The sequence below is a fragment of the Vulpes vulpes genome, chromosome 2, assembly GCF_048418805.1.
Source record: "Vulpes vulpes isolate BD-2025 chromosome 2, VulVul3, whole genome shotgun sequence".
Taxonomy (NCBI): Eukaryota; Metazoa; Chordata; class Mammalia; order Carnivora; family Canidae; genus Vulpes; species Vulpes vulpes.
This window is the reverse complement of record NC_132781.1, coordinates 94,570,456-94,581,418: the sequence shown is the minus strand read 5'-3', so window position 1 is coordinate 94,581,418 and position 10,963 is coordinate 94,570,456. Positions and strand designations below refer to the sequence as shown.

At 38.1% G+C, this 10,963-nt stretch overlaps 1 protein-coding gene across 26 annotated transcripts in view; it reads right to left on the bottom strand.

The window, feature by feature from the left end:
- Positions 1 to 363: 363 nt before the first annotated feature.
- The window catches only part of ZEB1 (zinc finger E-box binding homeobox 1), a 180,750-nt gene continuing 170,150 nt past the window's right edge, over positions 364 to 10,963 (bottom strand). For all 26 annotated transcript variants that reach the window (XM_072749301.1, XM_026000882.2, XM_026000883.2 and 23 more), the window contains 3 exons: positions 5,029 to 6,836; positions 3,001 to 3,181; positions 364 to 2,885 (listed from right to left, as the gene is read on the bottom strand). In XM_072749301.1, coding sequence (XP_072605402.1) covers positions 2,290 to 2,885; positions 3,001 to 3,181; positions 5,029 to 6,836 — 2,585 coding nt within the window. In that variant the 3' untranslated portion in view covers positions 364 to 2,289. The remainder of the gene's footprint in view (positions 2,886 to 3,000; positions 3,182 to 5,028; positions 6,837 to 10,963) is intronic.

Genomic DNA, 10,963 nt, shown 5'->3' with positions numbered 1-10,963 from the left:
TGCGTAAGAGTTATGGCAAGAAAGGTACAATGAACAGGGAGTGTACAAAGGAAAGGCATCTACAACCCAGGCTTCCCTGAAGTGACCTGAGTATGGCAAGTCCTAGAATCAAGAGTGGGAGGAGGTGGGTAAGGGTTTCAGGAAGAGGCAGCAACCTCTGAGGAAGCCTTTAGTGGCCAAATCTGATCTTCCCAGAAACATTTAGCCATGGGGAAGTCCATGACTTAATGGTGAATGTCTAAAACATTTAGTTTCTTACTCAAATTCAGCCCAAGATAAATCGAGTACAGGATGACTGTGCAATACCCCATTTCACAGAGAGATTTCCAAAGAAAATCTTGATAATAAAAGAATGACAGCAGGTCAGGCTTGTTGATGCATTTTATTGTGAGATGGGGGAGTCTGGTAAAAAACTAGAAAATGACCATGGTGTAACAAGGAACTGAAAAATGAAGAATCAGATTTGTAACTTACATACATGAATACAGGAACAAATTGGCACAAAATGTTAAACATTGTTCCCAACACTGTTTATATAAGGTTATCCTAATTTGGCTTACTAAGGAAATGAGTTTTATGGTTAGGCTAATCTCTTAATAAAACTGCAGAGCATCATGCTATTAGTCACACAGTGAATTTCAAAATTTAAGAGTTTTATATTAAAAACTGGGTAAAGGTAAAATGACTTGATTGTAGTTGTAAAACTAATACATTCCCATTTAAATTCTGTTCTACAGTCCAAGGCAAGTATAAATGTTAACATAATACTGTTAAATCAAATCTCAATGCAAGAGAACCAATTGCATCTCTACTTTAAATCTTATCAACTTTCCAAATTTTCATACTAAAATATATTATTGTATTAATACAAACTACAGTATTATACACTACACTGTGTAATAAATAAAGAAATATAAAAATAAGACACATAAATATAAAAGTTTTCTAAAACTAAAAGTACATGTCAGTAAGAAGGGTATTAATACTGCCAGGTTTGAAGACATACAGTACAAAAATGTTGCACAGATCTATAAACTAAAAGAAATAAAATAATACTGATAGGTAAAAATCAGCTAATGTTGTTAATAAACTCGGTCCATAATAACTAACATTTGGAAACAGTTATGAGCCAGATAATGATGGCATGTCCATGTCTGAAACGCAAGTACATGGACAGAGCAGATCAGAAAATTTCCCTTTCATTTCTGTAGAGAAATTTTGAAAGTCAATTAACACAAAATGAATACTGAGGAATTAAAGGATGAAATGTCCCAGTGTTTAGGTTTCTCTGACAGAGTCAGTGGTTTGAAGTTTTATTTGGAATTTTGATACAACAAACAAATCAACAAATGCTAGTTATTGTAGGCCACATATTGAACAAAGGCGGGTTAGAGCCTTGAAAATACTGAAAATGGCACTTACAGCACACAGGTCTTGCTTAAGGCCAAAGGAGATACAAAGCTTCATATCATATCCTTCATATTTGTCACCACATACTCAAACACAATAGCGAACACTGATTCTGACGACTCTGCTACCCTTCCCAGGATTAACACTGTTAGTCCCTGCAATCAGAACTCAACGACAATCTTCTGAACTCCATTTTAAACCACATGAGTAAGAAACTTCAGTTCTTCTATCGGCTGCTTTCTTAAGGCTAACAATACACTTTAAATGATAATACTCCACTATGACATCTAAATATTAGAAATTACTACCTTCTAGATTGAATTTATAAAAGGTAGTTAGCATGGTTTAGAACTGCGTTATACTTCTCTGTGAAGGGAATTTTGTAGTGCAGAAGTTCTCACATTTTAAAAAACATAATAAAATACTGAAGCGGATTTAGCATACGCTTACCAATAAAAAATTATAAAATTTCTCCCAATTATACAGCTTAAGAATAAACCAACATAAGAGTGATAATACTGACAAAATGAAACAATGCCAGACGCTTATCTAATTAATCAGTTTCCTTTAACCTGTTAAATCTTTGCTTTCCGAGTCATTGAAGTTTTCTAATCTGCTTCATGTTACAAACTTGTTCCTAACTTTGAAAAATGCATGAAAAATTACTAGGTCTGAGATCAGGCACACCCGGATTTTTTTTGTGTGTGTGTGTGGTTTTTTTTTTTTTTTTTTGTATTTTGTATTTTTTTAAATTTTTACTTTACACAGTAGTGAACAGAAACAACAGTATACAGGTTACTGTGTTTCCATGAAAAGCATGTATAATATAGAACAAACTTCATTACCAATTAGAATGTTATTTTCCTTCTAGAAAAACTATTAGGCTTCATTTGTTTTTTCTTCAGACACCTGCTCACTATTCTTGCTTACTTTTTGTTCTAAGTTGCTCTCTTGATTTACAGCTTCATCTTCCCTCATCAGACCTTCAGTTTTTGCTTCTTCTCCCTCATTCTCTGCCTCTTCCCCCTCCTCCTCCTCCATCTCGTCTTCCTCCTCCTCCTCTTCCTCCTCCCCTTGTGGTTTTTCACATTCTTTCTCTTCCTGCAGTTCTTCCATCTCTTTGTCCTCCTCCTCCTCTTCCTCTTTTTCACTGTCTTCATCCTCTTCCCTCATCAGGCTCTCCCTCTCATCGGAGTCGGCCTGTGAGGGAGACCCCCGGGCACCCACGTGCTCACTGGCCAGGACTTCTGGTCCAGCCTCCTCCTGCTCGGTGCTGTCACGCTCCTCAGCTTCCCGCTTGCAATAGGAGTAGCGATGATTCATGTGTTGAGAGTAAGACCCAGAGTGTGAGAAACGCTTTCCACATTTGTCACATTGATAGGGCTTTTCTCCAGAATGTAACCGCATGTGTTCAATCAAATGATGTTTGTGTTTAAATGCCTTTTTACAGATTCCACACTCGTGAGGTCTCTTACCTGCAAAGTAAGAACACAGCCATGAAACAAAATCCTCAGAAGGCTTCTGAGGGTGCTTCAGTTTGGGGAAAGGGTTAGAGTCATTTTTCAAAAGTTGTCAGGTTCATTGACATACCTGTGTGTTCATATTTATGTCTCAATAATGAGCTACTTTTTTGGAATATCTTATCACACAAATCACAAGCATACATTCCATTTTCTGTCTTCCGCATTTTCTTTTTGGGTGGTGTAGAATCAGAGTCATTCTGATCCTCTACATTTGATACACCTTCTGAGCTAGTGTCTTGCCTTTCCTCCTAAAGGAAGAAGAAAATTTATTTTCAAATTAAAAGGTAAACAAGAGACCTATATAAAAGCACAAGTTAAAAAAAAACTACTTTGATTTATACTTTCAATAGCTTGACCAAAGCAAGCATACTCATCACTGCAGACTGGCTGGAAGGGTGGGGCTAGATGCTAGGTGGGGGTGGATACAGACAAAAAGTGAGGTTGGGGGCAACATGGTCACAACATGACAAAAACAAGTGATCAACTGAGGAAAAGAAAGAATGTAAAATGTATAGTAACAAAATTTACCTGGCTCCAAATGAATCATTACTTTATGAGAAATTTGCAGAAAATATTAACTTACTGACTTTGCTACATAATTACTAATTTCTAACCACATCATTTACCTTCACTGTTTTCCTTCTGGGTTTTACTAAGAAAAAAACTAAGATTCTGTTTTTTAAAGGTGGTGTTTCACCTGTATCCTCCAGAACTTCAGTGGTCTATGAACTGACCACTATGGTTTCTTTGAAAAGAGAGAGGTTTGCTCTACTACTTTTCTAAGGAACCAGATGGCAAAACAATGCAGGGGAGGTCTATATTTTGAAATAAGAACACTTGTTAGACAAAGTAAATCTTTGTGCAGGGAGCTCTCATGCAGGTAAGCAATGAATGGTAGTGGGATTGGGTCCCCCGAGACCCTTACATCTTTCCTAAAGTCTTCCATTCTATTCCCTCTAAACTCACAAATTTTCTAAAAGCTCAAAGGTTTTTCACAACAGTTCTTAAGAGCAAAGTGGGAGAGGCACAGCCATTTGCTTGGGTCATTTGTGAGCTGCATTTGTGCTAAAGGAACTTGATACTTTCCTGGCTGTTTGACTTGGTCCTATGATTATGTGAATATTGGTGGGTCCCCCTTTATTATTCAAAGGTGTGCACAGTGTTTTATAAGAGTCTAGATGAATTAATTAGTCGTGTGACAATTTTTTTCAAGAGTAACCACGACTGCAGGAAACTTATTCAACAGCAATATTTAAGGGGAAAAGAGCAGCAGTACACATTTGAACAGATACTGTAATTATTTCGGCTGCACCTACTTATAGCAAACATTTAGATAAAAGATCAAACATCTCTAGTATTCTAGTGTTTATCTCTAGGTTCAATCAGAAATTGATGAAAAAGACGGGGGGGGGGTGCACATCATGGTTAGTAACCTAGAAAACATTTGGACAATGAGCTGCACAATAGTCACACAAAATCATTCTATCTAAAACTACATCATAGATTTTGGGGGGTAAGGTTAAAAGGAAAATGCATCTATAGATTCATATATATTAATTATGACTAAATGCTGTTTTAGTTTACAGTTCATGAAATGATGAGCAAACTCACTAGATGAGCTCATTGTATACTTAATTCTTGATTAATTAAAGCCTTTAGTAAACATAGGTGTTAACACATAAAAAGTAATATCTCAGTTTTGTTGGTGTGAAAGGTCTGTGAATGGGAATGTATTTTCATGTATTAATGATCATACAGCTAACATACTGTTACTAATTTGGGAATATAACTCTAAAAACAGAACTCCAATTGGTGAATATTCCAATTTTTCTTTTCTGTTTCAAATTTCAGATAGTCAAGTCTTTAGCTGAGAGTTGTCATTTCCACAGCAGAATAACACAAATAGAGTTGATAGCCATACCTTGGGTTAACTGGTAAGAAACCAAGGTGTGATGCTATGGAAGTTAAAGCAAACATTCATCTATTTTCTTTCAAAAAAAAAAAAAAAAAAGACAGTTTGTAACAACCTGCTCAGCTCTCCAGAGACTGATTTTTATTTTCCCAAATAGCTTTAGGATGGGGGCCTTTTCTTTACCTGATTCCCATTTGGCTGGATCACCTTCAAGGGTGGTTCCTGGACCGCAGGGCTGACTGTAGTTGAGTACGTGTAAGCCACCTGGGGAATCAGAATAGTCTGCTTATTGGCAGCTAGTGCTCGCAAGCATGGGACACTGTTCTGGTCAGCAATGGCCACGATCGTGGGTAACTGGGCAGTGACTGTAGGTATAGCAATATTTATGGGGTTGGCACTTGGTGGGATTACATTTACAACTGGTTCTGAGTCTGTAACACAACTGTCCTTTTGTGGCTCCTTTTTTGCGCAAGACAAGTTCAAGGGTTCTTCCTGGACAGAATAAACACTGTTCTGGTAAACACTAGTGATAGTTGACCTTTCCAATAATTCTCCCTGTTGCTTTGGTAGTGAAAGATCAAGAGGTTCTACTTGTGGCTCTTCTTGTGCACCTTCTGCTGTGTACAAGTAACCCTGTGTATTTCTGGATGAGGAAAGGTTTAGAGGTGATGGGGATGATGGACTGCTTCTGGAACCATTGATGGTTGATCCCGCTGGTAAAACTGGAGAGTCAGTCATCTTCAGAGGACTTTGTAGATTTACTGTGCTGTCCAGGGGTTCATTTGCATTTGTAGATTGAGGCTGCTCATCGTTCTTTGTAGGGATATTTACTTTGCCTGTTTCAGGAGAAGATGGTTCAGAAGACTGCACTGAAATTTGGCCAGCTTGCATCTTTTCAAACCACTTTTTTACTACATCCAGGGGTAGGTTTACTGAATCAGCAATTTTTGAGAGCTCTTCTGCACTTGGTTGTGCGTTCAAAGCATAATATGCTTTTAGAAGAGACAAGAGGTTCTTTAAAGGTGGCTGACTGGGAGACAAATTGCCATCTCCACCTGATGACACGGAGGACTCTGGCTTCTCAGCTTCTGGTGCAGGGAGTGGAGGAGGCTGAGCAGGCTGTTTTAGGTCATAGTGCTTTAATTCTGGAAGTGCATTAATATCTCCTGGACATTCGTCACACAGAAGGCAAGTGCTATCATTCACTCCTCCTTCAAAGCTTTTGTCCTTCTCTGATTTAACAGTAAGATCTTCTGGCAATTTTTCACTTTTGCAACTGTTTGTGGGGACTGGATTCTCTTTTTTTAAATTCTGAGGAACAACTTGAAGTTGGCTAGGCTGCTCAAGACTGTAGTTAATGATAATTTTGGTTGTTCCATCCTGATCAACCAAAGGAAGACTGATGGCAGAAATAACAGAATGGCCACCTTGCTGTATGGATGAAGCATTGATTGTTTCTTGTTCTTTGGATGCAAGACTGGCTTGATTATTCTCCAAAACTTGCCTTATTACATTACCATCTACTGCCACTTTGAGTACATTCTGAATATCACTTAAATTGATACTTATGGGAGACACCAAACCAACTGTTGGCAGAACAACAGCTTGCACCACACCCTGAGGAGAACTGGTTGCCTGCAATGGGCCACCACCACTAAAAACCCCATTCTGTAAAGGGGTTGAACAGTTGATTCCTGAAGCAACCACTATGGGTTTGAATTCATAATCCACAGGTTCAGTTTTAATTTGGTTTATAGAAAGTTGCTCTTGAAGGGGCTTATTCTCTATCTTTTGCCGTATCTGTGGTCGTGTGGGACTGCCTGGGGATGCAGAAAGAGATGGTGAGGAACACTGAGGTGTCTTGAGTCCTGTTCTTGGTCGCCCATTCACAGGCATCAAGCTGATACATTTCTTACTGCTTATGTGTGAGCTATAGGAACCAGAATGGGAAAAACGTTTCTTGCAGTTTGGGCATTCATATGGCTTCTCTCCTAAACAACAAAAAAAAATCATATTCACTCAATTATTACATATAAATTTTTATGTGTCCACATTTTCCTTAAAACAAACTATCAATTTTAAAAGAGATTAACATGTATCTTGCAATACAGTTTTATTTAGAATTATTTTAAGTTCAAAACTGACGTAAATGTTATGAAGACTAGTATTTGTGCTAACCAATAAGGGAATCTTCTCAGCATGTGTGTATAATATTCCTGCTAACCTCTAAAACTTCAAATAATTCTCAAAAGCCAAAATTAATTACAATTGACCCTTGAACAACATGAGTTTGAACTGCATGGCTTGACTTAACATGTGGATATTTTCTGATAAATATACTACAGTACTGTAAATGTATTCTCTCTTCCTTATGATTTCTTTCCCTTTTTTAAAAAGATTTATTTATTTATTCATGAGAGACACACAGAGAGAGGCAGAGACAGAGGCAGAGGGAGAAGCAGGTTCCCTACAGGAAGCCCAATGTGGAACTTGATCCCAGGATGCCGGGATCATGCCCTGAGCTGAAGGCAGATACTCAACCACCGAGCCACCCAGGTGTCCCTGATTTTTCTTAATTCCCTTTTCTTTTCTCTTGCTTGTTCTAGTGTAAGAATATAGTATATAATATATGCAACATAAAAAATATGCATTAACTGATGGTTTATCTTATAGGTAAGGCTTCTGGCCAGCAGTGGGCTATCAGTAGGTAAGTTTATGGGGAGCCAAAAGTTGTATGTAGATTTTTGACTGCATGGGGGGTCGGCTCCCATAACCCCTGCATTTTTGTTCAAGGGTCAAATGTACATTTACTTTTTCAAAGTAGATTTTTTTTCTTAACCTATTTCACCTATTTATATAATTTTTCTATATTTTACTACGCTTAACCATCTGCAGGAGAAATTAATATTAGAGGAAAGAAAAGTAAAGCCTTGATTATAAAATACTTAACAAGTACAAATAACTATCCTTCCCATATCCATAAGGTTTTAAGGTTTCCTTGAAAGATCTTTCTCAATGGGAAGAAAACTTTAAATATGAGGTATTGCTATAAGCCTTGGTTTATTAAACTGGGAGGCACGTACTCCTGGAGATATAAGGCAATGTTCTAGTGGGTATGCAAAGCTTTCTTGTAGTTTCAATTTTAGTGACAGTGGTTAACAGTAATTTAAAACATTATAATATCAAAACACAGCTTATACTCTGGAGAGAAATACAATATTCATGTGAATTGTTAGGAAAAAAACCCCCACAATATCAAAGAAGCTCCTTGTTTGTAGAGGCTTCTGTCAAGTTGCCTCTCTAGACCTTCCAAGATATAAGGCATTTATTATTCTTGTTGACTGTTAGGGATACTTTGGTAAAAACATTTTGAGAGGTATGGAACCAAATGGAATACTTTCAAAAACCCTAATTTTTCACCTTAATTTTAATTTATATTTATAGTTTATTCATTTATAACTTATAGGTTAGAGACTATCAGTTTCAATGGGGTAGTAACTTGAGTCTTGTGTGTCATTTATGCCTTGTACCTATTGAAGTGTAGGTCACAAAAAATATTCAATAAACCTTTTTTAGATGAATGGATGGCTAATTGCAAAATTATGAAATATGGTGATGTTTTTTATCTACTCAGTATCAAGATAAAGCTCTTTCTCTCCTGTTATTTTTATAAAACGAAAGTAGTGAGAAAGTCAATGTAAGCTCTTCTAATAAAATAATTTCAGTTTTGTAAAGTTTTTAAAAAGTTGAGTTGTATTTTCTCAAATTACTTCAAGAATTGGATATTAGAAGTGGAAGGGATCTAAGAACCCCTCTTGTACACAGTAAAGATTCATTTTCTAACATTCTTGACTTTAGTCTCCTAAAGAGACTAAACCTCTTTAACCTTTAACCTCTTTTATTAAAGGGAGGTTACTACCTGCTGGACTGCTCTATGGAAGATGGTCTAGTTTGGCTCTGCTGAGGATCATAAATTTGGATTCAAAACCTGCTTTTGCCACTAGTTTTTTAAATTTTTTTTTTAAATTTTATTTATTTATGATAGGCACACAGTGAGAGAGAGAGAAGCAGAGACACAGGCAGAGGGAGAAGCAGGCTCCATGCACCGGGAGCCCGACATGGGATTCGATCCCAGGTCTCCAGGATCGCGCCCCGGGCCAAAGGCAGGCGCCAAACCGCTGCGCCACCCAGGGATCCCGCCACTAGTTTTTTAAAAAAGATTTTATTTCTTTATTTTGAGAGAGAGAGAGAGAGAGAGATTGAGCAAGAGAACACAGTAGGGGAAAGGGAGAGGGAGAAGAGGATAGAGAATCATAAGCAGACTTGCCCCGAGCACAGAGCCCCATGCAGGACTCAATCTCATGACCCTGAGATCATGACTTGAGCTGAAATCAAGAGTTGGTCACTCAACTGACTGAGCCACCCAGGTGCCCCTGTCACTTAGTATTTTCTTAATCTTTCCAAGCCTCAGTGTTTTGGTGTGTAGATACATCCTCACTGGGATGCAATTATAAGACAATATAGCAAAACTGTGTGTGGTCTCAATACATATTAGTGATTCTTTTAAAAAGTAATACTATGGTTGAGTACTAAGCTAGAATTCGCTTGTTATAATGCCTACTTTCCTGTCCTAGTCTTCCCTCTGATGCCACACAGAGTAAGTCTAACTTTTCTTCTAAACATCAGACTTCCAAATTGATGAGAAGCTGTCACCTGTAACCTTAAACTTCCCTTGTGTGGATTAAATATACCCAGGTCCTTCAAAGACTCCTCATAGGACATGGGGTTTAGAACCCTTCCCACTTACCCATTTATTGACTCATCTCTAGAAATTCTCCAGTTTATCACTATCTTTCCAATGGGACGCCTGAAATATGATTCAGTACTCAAAGTGCACCAGGTAAATTTCAAGGGCAGGTAATACAAGGGAATACATTTTAAATTGTTGTATAACATTTTTAGATGAGCTATATATTGGTTCTCTTGTTAGAAACACTCAGAAAATAAGATTCTATGATATAGATTGTCTTTAAAAAATATTTTATTTGAGAGAGAGACAGAGAGAGAGAGAGGGAGTGAGTGCATGGAGAAACTGGGGCAAAGGACAGAGGGAGAGGGAGAAGCAGACTCCCTGCTGAGCAGGGAGCCTGACAGGGGCTCAATCCAGGATTTGGAGATCATGACCCAAGCTGAAGGGAGATGGCTGACTGACTGAGCCACCCAGGTGCCCCATAGATTATTTTTATCTCTAAATAGGGAGATAGAGGAGCACAGTGGCTAAGGCAATGGCTTTGGAGTCAGGACACCTACACTGGGACTCTGGCTTTGCCAGGGACTAGCTGAGTGCCTCTGGAGAGGCTAATTAAAGCTCTCCGAGCTTCCATTCTCTCATCAGCAGAAAGAGAGGAAATAATAGCATCTATCTCATGGGGCTATTGTTTAGGACTATATGAGTTAATGTATACAAGTAACTCAAATGTGGCTGTACATAGTTAAGTACTCAATAAATGCTAGTTATTATTATTATTGTTGGGGATTACCTGATATTTTGTCATTGCCAGAAAGAAAGTGCAGAGCAACTGTTCTAAAGCCAAATTCACTATGTTTGTTGGAAAACCCCGTTTCTAACTTCATAGCTTTATGGTTTATAGCTGAAGTCCCTTACCTAATCTGTCTGTCTGGCGACTGTCAAACCCTGGAGGGGAAGTCGTGCTATAAAAAGTCAGATGTCCTATGAATGCTCATTTTTTTTTTTTTTGCAATGGTTGGGGTGTGTGTTTGGTTGCATCTGATGTAAAAACTTTCCAGGCTAAAGTTCCTAGGACTATGGAACAAACCCCAGTTCTTTTCTGGGGAGGAACAGAGGCCGGGGAGCAGGAGCTTTTGTGTCTCATCTCTGAGTGGAGGTGAGGTGACCTACTCCTCATTAGAGCTCAACTCTCACATGAGGACTTCAGATGATGGCTAAAACATTTAATTCTCCATAGGGCTCATTTTAGTGGCAGTATCAGAAGATAGTAACAGTCCAGGTAATTTTAGGGAGTATAATTTGAAGATCCTGATTAAAAACTCAGCCGAGAAGAAGATTACAGAGGTTTCTTGAAGGATATGAAGCTTA